This window comes from Salmo salar, chromosome ssa10 (genome assembly GCF_905237065.1).
Source record: "Salmo salar chromosome ssa10, Ssal_v3.1, whole genome shotgun sequence".
In the NCBI taxonomy this organism is placed as follows: domain Eukaryota; kingdom Metazoa; phylum Chordata; class Actinopteri; order Salmoniformes; family Salmonidae; genus Salmo; species Salmo salar.
In genome coordinates, this window is record NC_059451.1 from 117,800,280 (window position 1) to 117,814,742 (window position 14,463).

General features: G+C 40.9%; 1 protein-coding gene across 9 annotated transcripts in view; it reads left to right on the top strand.

Moving 5' to 3' along the window:
* Positions 1 to 14,463, top strand: part of LOC106561691 (coiled-coil domain-containing protein 136) — a 61,288-nt gene that overhangs the window by 41,815 nt on the left and 5,010 nt on the right. For all 9 annotated transcript variants that reach the window (XR_001318881.2, XM_045688492.1, XM_045688494.1 and 6 more), the window contains 6 exons: positions 1,380 to 1,454; positions 2,535 to 2,635; positions 2,842 to 3,043; positions 5,084 to 5,192; positions 8,601 to 8,883; positions 12,132 to 12,263. Coding sequence is in view for 8 of the 9 variants with exons in the window: in XM_045688492.1 (XP_045544448.1) it covers positions 1,380 to 1,454; positions 2,535 to 2,635; positions 2,842 to 3,043; positions 5,084 to 5,192; positions 8,601 to 8,883; positions 12,132 to 12,263 (902 nt within the window). In the remaining variant the exon portion in view is untranslated. The remainder of the gene's footprint in view (positions 1 to 1,379; positions 1,455 to 2,534; positions 2,636 to 2,841; positions 3,044 to 5,083; positions 5,193 to 8,600; positions 8,884 to 12,131; positions 12,264 to 14,463) is intronic.

Consider the following 14,463-nt stretch of genomic DNA (forward strand, 5'->3'; position numbering starts at 1 on the left):
CTCTCTCTCTCTCGCTCTCCCTCCTTTCTCTCACTATCTCTCTCCTTTTTCTCTCTCTCTCTCTCTCTCTCTCTCTCTCTCTCTCTCTCTCTCTCTCTCTCTGTATCTCTCTCTCTCTCTCTCTCTCTCTCTCTCTCTCTCTCTCTCTCTCTCTCTCTCTCTCTCTCTCTCTCTCTCTCTCTCTCTCTCTCTCTCTCTCTCTCTCTCTCTCTCTCTCTCTCTCTCTCTCTCTCTCTCTCTCTCTCTCTCAATTCAAGGGGCTTTATTGTCATGGGAAACATATGTTAACATTGCCAAAGCAAGTAGATAATATACAAAAGTGAAATAAACAATAAAAATGAACAGTAAACATTAGACTCACAGAAGTTCCAAAATAATAAAGACATTACAAATGTAATATTATGTCTATATACAGTGTTGTAACAATGTACAAATGGTTAAAGTACAAAAGGGAAAATAAATAAGCATAAATATGGGTTGTATTTACAATGGTGTTTGTTCTTCACTGGTTGCCCTTTTCTTGTGGCAACAGGTCACACATCTTGCTGCTGTAATGGCACACTGTGGAATTTCACCCAGTAGATATGGGAGTTTATCAAAATTGTGTTTGTTTTCGAATTCTTTGTGGATCTGTGTAATCTGAGGGAAATATGTGTCTTTAATATGGTCATACATTTGGCAGGAGGTTAGGAAGTGCAGCTCAATTTCCACCTCATTTTGTGGGCAGTGTGCACATAGCCTGTCTTCTCTTGAGAGCCAGGTCTGCCTACGGCGGCCTTTCTCAATAGCAAGGCTACGCTCACTGAGTCTGTACATAGTCAAAGCTTTCCTTAAGTTTGGGTCAGTCACAGTGGTCAGGTATTCTGCCACTGTGTACTCTCTGTTTAGGGCCAAATAGCATTCTAGTTTGCTCTGTTTTTTTGTTAATTCTTTCCAATGTGTCAAGTAATTATCTTTTTGTTTTCTCATGATTTGCTTGGGTCTAATTGTGTTGCTGTCCTGGGGCTCTGTGGGGTCTGTTTGTGTTTGTGAACAGAGCCCCAGGACCAGCTTGCTTAGGGGACTCTTCTCCAGGTTCATCTCTCTGTAGGGGATGGCTTTGTTATGGAAGGTTTGGGAATCGCTTCCTTTTAGGTGGTTGTAGAATTTAACGTCTCTTTTTTGGATTTTGATAATTAGTGGGTATCGGCCTAATTCTGCTCTGCATGCATTATTTGGTGTTCTACGTTGGACACAGAGGATATTTTTGCAGAATTTTGCATGCAGTCTCAATTTGGTGTTTGTCCCATTTTGTGAATTATTGGTCTCTCTCTCGCGCTCTCTCTCTCTCTCCTTTTTCTCTCTCTCTCTCTCTCACTCTCGCTCTCTGTCCCATACAGGTCTATTGGAGGATGAGCGTTTGACCAGCGCTCATCAGGCAGAAGCCTTCGCACGACAGGTCCACAACCTGCAAGGTACTGTCTGCAGCCATGTAGGCCCTCTGACTAAATGTGCATTTCATTCATGGAAATTTCTACCGGTGACGGACTTGGACCAGAATTCGTCCCAGGCTTTTTTAACACACTGGCCCATTATTCTCTTCGAGGCCCCCGCACTGGCCCATTTTTTTCTCCTAGATCCCACAATTATTAGCTAAATAATTATCATTTTGGGCAAAAATGGATCAGCCCTATGGCCAATCCGCCCCCTGATTTCTACACCATACTGAAGCGTCATGTACTGTAACATGTACCATCGTGATCGACGACACGAATACATATCATGCTAACTTTAACACAGATACTGCATGTCATGCTAACTTTAACACAGGGACTGCATGTCATGCTAACTTTAACACAGAGACTGCATTTCATGCAGGTTTGGGTTTGATGAATAGTTGAATCAGGTTTGGGTTTGATGAATAGTTGAATCAGGTTTGGGTTTGATGATTAATTGAATCAGGTTTGGGTTTGATGAATAGTTGAATCAGGTTTGGGTTTGATGAATAGTTGAATCAGGTTTGGGTTTGATGATTAGTTGAATCAGGTTTTGGTTTGATGATTAATTGAATCAGGTTTGGGTTTGATCATTAATTGAATCAGGTTTGGGTTTGATGATTAGTTGAATCAGGTTTTGGTTTGATGATTAGTTGAATCAGGTTTTGGTTTGATGATTAGTTGAATCAGGTTTGGGTTTGATGAATAGTTGAATCAAGCTTGGGTTTGATGAATAGTTGAATCATGTTTTGGTTTGATGATTAGTTGAATCAGGTTTGGGTTTGATGAATAGTTGAATCAGGTGTGGGTTTGATGAATAGTTGAATCAGGTGTGGGTTTGATGATTTGTTGATAAGTTGAATCAGGTGTGAGTTTGATGATTAGTTGAATCAGGTGTGGGTTTGATGATTTGTTGATAACTTGAATCAGGTGTCCTAGATTGGAAATAGATCAAGCGGAACAGCCGAGGTACCCGAAGGAGAGTTTTGAGAAACACTGTCGTAACGATAGCCATCTAAACCCCTGTTCCTGTTTGTTTGTGCGTGTCCTCCCCTGTAGCCCAGCTGCGTCCGGTACAGGAGGAGATTGACTCTCTGGAGGAGGAGAAAGAGAGCAAACTGACCGAGGCCCACGAGGAGCTACGCCTGGCTCAGGAGCAGGTGCTGCTTTACTTTACTTGTAATAATTCACATTAAGGTGACTTTACTTTAAGCTATTCCACTTTACTTTAGGATACGTTACGTTACAAGTTCCAGAAGTATGTATGTGTTCTCTGCGAGTTCTAGGGATGGCGAGTTCGTGACTGTTCCTTGCTTGTGTTGAAGGTGCTGCTGCTGAGATTGATTTATTCATGAATTCATTACAGGTGCTACTGCTGCAGCAGGCGGCGGAGGAGTCGGCGGCTGAGAGGGAGAACGACATCGCCTCCCTACAGGAGGAGCTTTGTCGCCATCAGGCCGAGCTGGGGAGGCTCAACGAGGAGGCACAGGAGTACGAGCTAGAGATCACCACGCTCCGTGCCGAGATCAGCATGAAGAGTCAGAGGAGAGAGGAGGAGAGGAGAGGAGGTGAGAGAGCTTTAGGGGAAGTGGTGGGGAGAGGAGCGGGAGGAGAGGTCAGGAGAGAGAGAGGAGAGGAGGAGAGGAAGTGAGAGGGGAGGAGGACAGGAGAGGAGAGGAGCTGAGAGAGAGTGGAGGAAGAGAGGTGGGAGAGAGGGGAGGAGGTGGGGAGAGGAGGGGGAGGACAGGAGAAAGAGAGGAGGGAGGAGAGGAGAGAGACAGAAGTAGGAGCTGGAGATCACCACGTGGCAACACAAAATCTGGGAAGGTCATCACAGCACATTTGCTGATCTCATGTCCACCACCCAGGTCAAAGCAACATCAGCAAACAGCTTGTGTAAAGCCATCCTTCCCTGAGTCACACCCTGACCCTCTCTACAAGAGCACAGCAGTGATGTCATGTACTGGGAGAGAGTCCCTGATGTCACCGTGCCTCCCCCCCTGCCTCATTCCCTGACTAACTCAGTGTGACATCACCCTTCTGGTATCCCGAACACACACCCCCTCTCCCCCACCACCACCTCTGCAGCTCACTATGAGAGAGCAAGCGGTGGGGTGTAAAACACTTTTGTAATGCTGCAGCCTTTTCCTCAACACATTTTATTAAACCCCAGCCTTGATTTATGTGTTTGACTGTGAGATGCTAACCATCAGGGGCAGACTGGGACCAGAAATTGGCCCTGGCATTTCTAACACACTAGCCCATTTTCCTCCTTGAAGCCCCCACACCGGCCCATTTTTCTCCTTGAAGCCCCCACACCGGACCATTTTTCTTTTACTTGAATCCCCCATTATTAGCCAGATAATCATCAGTTTGCGTACAAAACCAAGTTATACAGGCCCACTGGGCAAAAAATGGACCAGCCGTCTGGCATTTTCCTGAAATGCCAGATGGCCAGTCCGCCTCTGCTAACTATGATGCAACCAGCAATAACACAACCAGCATCTGATGCATAGGTTTCATAATGTTATCAGTATAGATGCCTAGACAGCACAGCCTAGGTGTGGCAGAGTCGGTAGGGTTTGGGCAGTTGTGGAAAAAGTACCCAATTGTCATACTTGACTAAAAGTAAAGATACCTTAATAGAAAATGACTTAAGTAAAAGTGAAAGTCACCCAGTAAAATACTTCTTGAGTAAAAGTCTAAAAGAATTTGGTTTTAAATGTACTTAAGTCTCAAAAGTAAAAGTAAAAGTATAAACCATTTCAAATTCCTTATATTAAGCAAACTAGACGGTACCATTATTATTATTTATTTATTTATGATTGGCTGAGGCACACTCCAACACTCAGACATCATTATTTTTGGTTGGCTGAGGCACACTCCAACACTCAGACATTATTATTTTTGGTTGGCTGAGGCACACTCCAACACTCAGACATCATTTACAAACAAAGCATTTGTGTTTAGTGAGTCCATCAGATCAGAGGCAGTAGGGATGACCAGGGATGTTCTCTTGAGAATTACGTGAATTGGGCCATTTTCCTGTCCTGTTAAGCATTTGAAATGTATTGAGCACTTTTGAGTGTTAAGAAAAATATATGAAGTAAAAAGTAAATACATTTCTTAAGGAATGTAGTGAAGTAAAAGTTGTCAAAAATATAAATAGTAAAGTAAAGTACAGATACCCCAAAAACTACTTAAGTAGTACTTTAAATAATTTTTACTTAAGTACTTTAGACCCCTAGGTTTGGGTCACAGGCTTATAGGTGTCACATTCCAGTCTGACGTTAGGTAGACACACACCAGGTCTTTGTCTTTCTGGGTCTCTCATTGTGTCTCTTGACTATTTATAAGGTGCATGGCCATGTACAACAGGATGAATGATTTTGAGGGGTAGGCCACATGAGTACAGACTCAGAGTTGATACTTTATGTAAACCGGCAAAGTGTTTACCTGTGGCTGAACCTGTGGAGGATGTGTTGCTAGTACTTCCCCATTTCACTCTGTTTCACACCATTTTCTCCTGGGTCGTACCTAATGAAAACGACACTGGGGTATGATGGTCCTGTGCTGTCCTGACTCTTGTACCTGTCCTGTGTGTTCAGGAGATGTAGAAACACTGAAGCAGGAGTGTGTCACGTTGAGGGAGGAATGTGAGACATTGAAGAATGACAACAGATGTCTGACTGAGAGACTACAGCTACAGAGGACATGGTGAGAACATCTTCTTCTTTGTCACGGATTTCGTGCGTCAGACGATATGGCGAAAATCATCGTCGGAAAAGGAGGACCAATATGCAACAGAATTGTGTTGGCTCATCTTGAACATTTATTAGACTAAAAATGAACATACAAAATAACAAAACGAACTCACGATATAGACAGTCTTCTCAGGCTCACATACGCTAGACAAGAAACAATCACCCACAAATGACAAACACAAACGCACCCTAATATATGGGACTCTCAATCAAAGGCAAAGAGAGAACACCTGCCTTCAATTGAGAGTCCCAACCCCAATTAATCAACCATAGAAAAACACTCACTAGACTCCACATAGAAATACATAAACATAGACCATAAACCAAAAACCCGGAAATACTAAATCAAACGCCCTTTTACCAAAACACCACCCTGAACCACATAAAACAAATACCCTCTGCCACGTCCTGACCAAACTACAATGACAATTAACCCTCATACTGGCCAGGACGTGACATTCTCCTTGTTATTGTTCTTCTTGTTATTGTTCTTCTTGTTATTGTTCTTCTTGTTATTGTTCTCCTTGTTATTGTTCTTCTTGTTATTGTTCTTCTTGTTATTGTTCTTCTTGTTATTGTTCTCCTCGTTATTGTTCTCCTTGTTATTGTTCTTCTTGTTATTGTTCTCCTTGTTATTGTTCTTCTTGTTATTGTTCTCCTCGTTATTGTTCTCCTTGTTATTGTTCTCCTTGTTATTGTTCTTCTTGTTATTGTTCTTCTTGTTATTGTTCTCCTTGTTATTGTTCTTCTTGTTATTGTTCTCCTTGTTATTGTTCTCCTTGTTATTGTTCTTCTTGTTATTGTTCTCCTTGTTATTGTTCTTGTTATTGTTCTTCTTGTTATTGTTCTTCTTGTTATTGTTCTCCTCGTTATTGTTCTCCTTGTTATTGTTCTCCTTGTTATTGTTCTCCTTGTTATTGTTCTTCTTGTTATTGTTCTCCTTGTTATTGTTCTTCTTGTTATTGTTCTTCTTGTTATTGTTCTTCTTGTTATTGTTCTTCTTGTTATTGTTCTCCTTGTTATTGTTCTCCTTGTTATTGTTCTTCTTGTTATTGTTCTTCTTGTTATTGTTCTCCTTGTTATTGTTCTTCTTGTTATTGTTCTTCTTGTTATTGTTCTTCTTGTTATTGTTCTTCTTGTTATTGTTCTCCTTGTTATTGTTCTCCTTGTTATTGTTCTTCTTGTTATTGTTCTTCTTGTTATTGTTCTCCTTGTTATTGTTCTTCTTGTTATTGTTCTCCTTGTTATTGTTCTCCTTGTTATTGTTCTCCTTGTTATTGTTCTCCTTGTTATTGTTCTTCTTGTTATTGTTCTCCTTGTTATTGTTCTTCTTGTTATTGTTCTCCTCGTTATTGTTCTTCTTGTTATTGTTCTCCTCGTTATTGTTCTCCTTGTTATTGTTCTCCTTGTTATTGTTCTTCTTGTTATTGTTCTTCTTGTTATTGTTCTCCTTGTTATTGTTCTTCTTGTTATTGTTCTCCTCGTTATTGTTCTCCTTGTTATTGTTCTCCTTGTTATTGTTCTTCTTGTTATTGTTCTTCTTGTTATTGTTCTTCTTGTTATTGTTCTCCTTGTTATTGTTCTCCTTGTTATTGTTCTTCTTGTTATTGTTCTTCTTGTTATTGTTCTCCTTGTTATTGTTCTTCTTGTTATTGTTCTCCTTGTTATTGTTCTTCTTGTTATTGTTCTTCTTGTTATTGTTCTCCTTGTTATTGTTCTTGTTATTGTTCTTCTTGTTATTGTTCTTCTTGTTATTGTTCTTCTTGTTATTGTTCTCCTTGTTATTGTTCTCCTTGTTATTGTTCTTCTTGTTATTGTTCTCCTTGTTATTGTTCTTGTTATTGTTCTTCTTGTTATTGTTCTTCTTGTTATTGTTCTTCTTGTTATTGTTCTCCTTGTTATTGTTCTCCTTGTTATTGTTCTCCTTGTTATTGTTCTCCTTGTTATTGTTCTTCTTGTTATTGTTCTTCTTGTTATTGTTCTTCTTGTTATTGTTCTCCTTGTTATTGTTCTCCTTGTTATTGTTCTTGTTATTGTTCTTCTTGTTATTGTTCTTCTTGTTATTGTTCTTCTTGTTATTGTTCTCCTTGTTATTGTTCTCCTTGTTATTGTTCTTCTTGTTATTGTTCTCCTTGTTATTGTTCTTGTTATTGTTCTTCTTGTTATTGTTCTTCTTGTTATTGTTCTTCTTGTTATTGTTCTCCTTGTTATTGTTCTCCTTGTTATTGTTCTCCTTGTTATTGTTCTCCTTGTTATTGTTCTTCTTGTTATTGTTCTTCTTCTTCTTGTTATTGTTCTTCTTGTTATTGTTCTTCTTGTTATTGTTCTCCTTGTTATTGTTCTCCTTGTTATTGTTCTTGTTATTGTTCTTCTTGTTATTGTTCTCCTTGTTATTGTTCTTCTTGTTATTGTTCTCCTTGTTATTGTTCTCCTTGTTATTGTTCTCCTTGTTATTGTTCTTCTTGTTATTGTTCTTCTTGTTATTGTTCTCCTTGTTATTGTTCTTCTTGTTATTGTTCTTCTTGTTATTGTTCTCCTTGTTATTGTTCTTGTTATTGTTCTTCTTGTTATTGTTCTTCTTGTTATTGTTCTCCTTGTTATTGTTCTCCTTGTTATTGTTCTCCTTGTTATTGTTCTTCTTGTTATTGTTCTCCTTGTTATTGTTCTCCTTGTTATTGTTCTTCTTGTTATTGTTCTTCTTGTTATTGTTCTTCTTGTTATTGTTCTCCTTGTTATTGTTCTCCTTGTTATTGTTCTCCTTGTTATTGTTCTTGTTATTGTTCTCCTTGTTATTGTTCTCCTTGTTATTGTTCTCCTTGTTATTGTTGTTCTTCTTGTTATTGTTCTCCTTGTTATTGTTCTTCTTGTTATTGTTCTTCTTGTTATTGTTCTTCTTGTTATTGTTCTCCTTGTTATTGTTCTCCTTGTTATTGTTCTCCTTGTTATTGTTCTCCTTGTTATTGTTCTCCTTGTTATTGTTCTCCTTGTTATTGTTCTCCTTGTTATTGTTCTTCTTGTTATTGTTCTCCTTGTTATTGTTCTTCTTGTTATTGTTCTTCTTGTTATTGTTCTTCTTGTTATTGTTCTCCTTGTTCTTGTTCTCCTTGTTATTGTTCTCCTTGTTATTGTTCTCCTTGTTATTGTTCTTCTTGTTATTGTTCTCCTTGTTATTGTTCTTCTTGTTATTGTTCTTCTTGTTATTGTTCTTCTTGTTATTGTTCTTCTTGTTATTGTTCTTCTTGTTATTGTTCTCCTTGTTATTGTTCTCCTTGTTATTGTTCTTCTTGTTATTGTTCTTCTTGTCCATTATCATTCACTTTATAAATGTGTCATTTTCTTGTCTCCTCTCTGTCCATCCCAGTTCCAACAGCCACCTGTCCCTGAAGGAGGATGGGGAGGACACCGGAATCGGAGTGGGCACAGAGATGGGGGGCATGGCTGAGAGCTACATGACCATGACAGAGTGCCAGTCAACGGGTACAGCCACCAACTGCCGCCTGAAGGACGTGTCCATTCAGAAGAACATCTCGTTCGACGGGAAGCCCATGACCCCCACCGGCTGGAATGGAGGATTCGGGGAGATCGTCTCACTGAGGGACCAGCTGAAACAAGCTGAGGAGAAGGCCTCACTGGTACAGAGACAGGTACGCTACATAAGATGAAGAAGATTAGGAGATACAATGATGGTACAGTAGTCATTGATGCCAACTGAATTTCTACTGTGCTTGGGCAAGAAACGATTAGGTGGTTCAAGGGGTGTTTTTAGGCGAGTCATTGTGGCACAGAAAAGTACGACTCCCACTCCCACATTTAGAACTATACTGAGTGACTCACACACCACACATAGCACAGTAGCAAAATAAAACATCAGAGAAACAGCTAGCCAATCACAGACTACCCTGTCACACAAGTGGCTAATACTTATTTTTAGGTACTGCAGTAATGGACAACACAACACAATGCACTAACCTGGCCTGCTGTTTACATAACCTCTGTTCTGAGGTGTTCCACAAGTGTTCTTTCCAGGGAGTGTTCATTTGCCACTGTCCTTCTGCTTGCTCTTTGAGGTATAACCCAGGTTACTGTAAAGCTCTTCGTGACATCTGTGGATGTAAAAAGGGCTTTGTTAATAAATCAAATCAAATTGTATTTGTCACATGCGCCGAGTACAACAAGTGTAGACCTTACCTTGAAATGCTTACTTAGAAGCCCTTCACCAACAATGCAGTTCAAGAAATAGAGTTAAGAAAATATTTACTAAATAAAGTAAAAGTTTAAAAAAATAACATAACAGTAATGAGGCTATATACTGTGGGTACCGAGTCAATGAGCGAGGGTACAGGTTAGTAATGAGGCTATATACTGGGGGTACTGAGTCAATGAGTACCCCCAGTACTCAACTGTAGCTCAGTTGGTAGAGCATGGTGTTTGCAACGCCAGCATGGTGTGTGCAACGCCAGGGTTGTGGGTTCGATTCTCGCGGGCGGCCAGTACAAAAAATAAATAAATAAAAAAATGCATGAAATGAAATGTATGCATTCACTACTGTAAGTTGCTCTGGATAAGAGCGTCTGCTAAATGACTAAAAATGTTTTAAAAAATGTAATGAGCGAGGGTACAAGTTAGTAATGAGGCTATATACTGGGGGTACTGAGTCAATGAGCGAGGGTACAGGTTAGTAATGAGGCTATATACTGGGGGTACCGAGTCAATGAGCGAGGGTACAGGTTAGTAATGAGGCTATATACTGGGGGTACCGAGTCAATGAGCGAGGGTACAAGTTAGTCGAGGTCATTTGTAAAGTGACTATGCATAGATAATAAACAGCGAGTAGCAGCAGTGTATAAACAAAGGGGGGGTTAATGTAAATAATCCAGTGGCCATGTGATTAATTGTTCAGCAATCTTATGGCTTGGGGATAGAAGCTGTTAAGGAGCCTTTTAGTCCAAGACTTGGCGCTCCAGTACTGCTTGCCGTGCGGTAGCAGAGAGAACAGTCTATGACTTGGGTAACTGGATCTTTGACAATTTTAGGGGCCTTCCTCTGACACTGCCTAGTATATACAGTACCAGTCATAAGTTTGGACATACCTACTCATTCAAGGGTTTTTCTTTATTTTTTAATATTTTCTACATTGTGGAATAATAGTGAAGACATCAAAACTATGAAAAAGCACATATGGAATCATGTAGAAACCAAAAAAGTGTTAAACAAATCAAAATATATTTTATATTTGAGATTCTTCAAAGTAGCCACCCTTAGCCTTGATGACAGCTTTGCACATTCTTGGCATTCTCTCAACCAGCTTCATGAGGAATGCTTTTCCAACAGTCTTTAAGGAGTACCCACATATGCTGAGCACTTGTTGGCTGCTTTCCTTCACTCTGAGGTCCAATTAATTCCAAACCATCTCAATTGGGTTGAGGTCGGGGGAATTGTGGAGTCCAGGTCATCTGGGGACTACACATGGTGAGATCATCCGTTCACCTACTCTGCGTCTCACAAAGACACGGCGGTTGGAACCAAAAATCTCAAATTTGGAATCAGACCAAAGGACAGATTTCCACCAGTCTAATGTCCATTGCTCATGTTTCTTGGCCCAAGCAAGTCTCTTCTTATTATTGGTGTCCTTTAGCAGTGGTTTCTTCGCAGCAATTCGACCATGAAGGCCAGATTCACGCAGTCTCCTCTGAACAGTTGATGTTGAGATGTGTCTGTTACTTGAACTCTGTGAAGCATATATTTGGGCTGCACTCTGAGGCTGGTAACTCTAATGAACTAATCCTCTGCAGCAGAGGTAACTCTGGGTCTTCCTTTCCTGTGGCGGTCCTCATCGTAGCGCTTGATGGTTTTATTGACTGACCTTCATTTATATTTATTTATTTTATGAAAGTTTTATTTAACTAGGCAAGTCATGTCTTAAAGTAATGATGGACTGTTGTTACTCTTTGCTTATTTGAGCTGTTCTCGCCATAATATGGACTTGGTCTTTTACCAAATAGGGCTCTCTTCTGTATACCACCCCTACCTTGTCACAACACAACTGATTGGCTCAAACACATTAAGAAGGAAAGAAAGTCCACAAATTAACTTTGAACAAGGCACACCTGTTCATTGAAATGCATTCCAGGTGACTTCCCCATGAAGCTGGTTGAGAGACTGCCAAGAGTGTGCAAAGCTGTCATCAAGGCAAAGGGTGACTACTTTGAAGAATCTCAAATCTCAAATATATTTTGATTTGTTTAACACTTTTTGGATTACTAAATGATTCCATATGTGTTATTAAATAGTTTTTATGTCTTCACTATTATTCTACAATATAGAAAATGTTAAAAATAAAGAAAAACCCTTGAATGAATAGGTGTGTCCAAACTTTTGACCGGTACTGTAGGTCCTGGATTGCAGGAAGCTTGGCCCCAGTGATGTTCTGGGCCGTACTCACTACCCTCTGTCGCGTCTTACGGTCAGATGCCAAGCAGTTACCATACCAGGCGGTGATGCAACCGGTCAGGATGCTCTCGATGGTGCAGCTGTAGAACCTTTTGAGGATCTCAGGACCCATGCCAAATCTTTTCAGTCTACTGAGGGGGAAAAGGTGTTGTCATGCCCTCTTCACAAATGTCCTGGTGTGTTTGGACCATGATAGTTCATTGGTCCTGTGGACACCAAGGAACTTGAAGATCTCGACCCGCTCCACTAATTTTGCCTCATCAACCAGGTCTGGAGAGTCGCACTGAAAATTGGTTATATATTTCCTCGCCCTAAAAATTTAAAAAAATATGTCCTCTATCCATTGTTTTTTTAAATTTTGGATGCTCCCTGACTGTCTAGCTTTCATTTAGGTGATTATTCGATGATTATTAGATGGTTTGCTCTACTCTGTCTCCCTCAGTGTGACGGTTTGAAGACCGAGCTGAGGGAGCTACAGGTGCTGTATGACTGCAGCCAGAGGGAGAGGGAGGGGATGGAGGAGGAGCTACTGCGCTGCAAGGCAGAGTTGGAGAGGCTGGCTGGAGGGGGGCAGGTGAGAGGTCACACTGGGGTTAGAGGTCAGGGGTCCCAGGGGTCACCATAGTGATAGGAATTAATAATGGTATATTGCAAGTCTATCGCAAGGCTTTTTGGTCGTATGGTGTCTATTCTGACTGTTTCTGACTGTTTTCTGACTTCCACATTTCTCTGCTTGAGTTTTTTGCTATTGTGTTTGCTGTATTTCTTGTTTTCATTTGCGGGAAACTTTAAAGTTTTTGTAGAAAACACATCACACCTATTCACATCACACCTATACATGTGTTATGTGTGTAGATACTGTAAAAATATATATTCACATATATATTCATATATGTATTTATATATCTAATTGACTGCATATTATAATATATTTGATATAAGCTGACATTAACTGTCAGATCATGCTAGAGAGCTATGATCTCTGTCTGGCACTGCAATCTGACTTTCACTTTGTCTGTGTAATGCCCTCCCTGCGGCAAAACCAACTGTCCCTGTGCTTGGTGTCAAACTGTCTGACTGTCCCTACTCTGTCCCAGTCTACAAATAATGTCCCTGTGCTTGGTGTCAAACTGTCTGACTGTCCCTACTCTGTCTCAGTCTACAAATAATGTCCCTGTGCTTGGTGTCAAACTGTCTGACTGTCCCTACTCTGTCCCAGTCTACAAATAATGTCCCTGTGCTTGGTGTCAAACGGTCTGACTGTCCCTACTCTGTCTCAGTCTACAAATAATGTCCCTGTGCTTGGTGTCAAACTGTCTGACTGTCCCTACTCTGTCTCAGTCTACAAATAATGTCCCTGTGCTTGGTGTCAAACGGTCTGACTGTCCCTACTCTGTCTCAGTCTACAAATAATGTCCCTGTGCTTGGTGTCAAACTGTCTGACTGTCCCTACTCTGTCTCAGTCTACAAATAATGTCCCTGTGCTTGGTGTCAAACGGTCTGACTGTCCCTACTCTGTCTCAGTCTACAAATAATGTCCCTGTGCTTTTTACTATATGTCCACATGCCTCATATGTGTCTAACGTGGACATGGGAAATGAATGAAGATAGAGTTAGGAGGTTTTCAACAGGTCTTTCAACATCTTGTTTAGTGTCACTATTTTCCATTTTTCATTGTTGTTTGTTTTGTCACCACAGACAATTTCAGCCACATATAAGCACATACATACTTACACACACTGTACTTACATTCTTAAAATCTTTGAATTTACACCACATGACCAAAAGTATGCGGATGCATCCATCCATCTATCCATCTATCTATCTGTTTATCTGTCTGTCTATCTGTCTCAGTCCGTCCAACTATCCATCTGTCTCAGTCTGTCCATCTATCCATCTGTCTCAGTCCGTCCATCTATCCATCTGCTGTCCGTCCATCTATCCATCTGTCTCAGTCCGTCCATCTATCCATCTGTCTCTGTCCGTCCATCTATCCATCTGTCTCAGTCCGTCCATCTATCCATCTGCTGTCCGTCCATCTATCCATCTGTCTCAGTCCGTCCATCTATCCATCTGTCTCTGTCCGTCCATCTATCCATCTGTCTCAGTCCGTCCATCTATCCATCTGTCTCAGTCCGTCCATCTATCTATACGTCTCAGTCCGTCCATCTATCCATCTGTCTCAGTCCGTCCATCTATCCATCCGTCTCAGTCCGTCCATCTATCTATCTGTCTCAGTCCGTCCATCTATCCATCCGTCTCAGTCCGTCCATCTATCTATCTGTCTCAGTCCGTCCATCTATCCATCTGTCTCAGTCCGTCCATCTATCCATACGTCTCAGTCCGTCCATCTATCCATCTGTCTCAGTCCGTCCATCTATCCATCCGTCTCAGTCCGTCCATCTATCTATCTGTCTCAGTCCGTCCATCTATCTATCTGTCTCAGTCCGTCCATCTATCTATCTGTCTCAGTCCGTCCATCTATCTATCTGTCTCAGTCCGTCCATCTATCTATCTGTCTCAGTCCGTCCATTTATCTATCTGTCTCAGTCCGTCCATCTATCCATCCGTCTCAGTCCGTCCATCTATCTATCTGTCTCAGTCCATCCATCTATCCATCCGTCTCAGTCCGTCCATCTATCTATCTGTCTCAGTCCGTCCATCTATCCATCCGTCTCAGTCCGTCCATCTATCTATCTGTCTCAGTCCATCCGTCTATCCATCCGTCTCAGTCCGTCCATCTATCTATCTGTCTCAGTCCGTCCATCTATCCA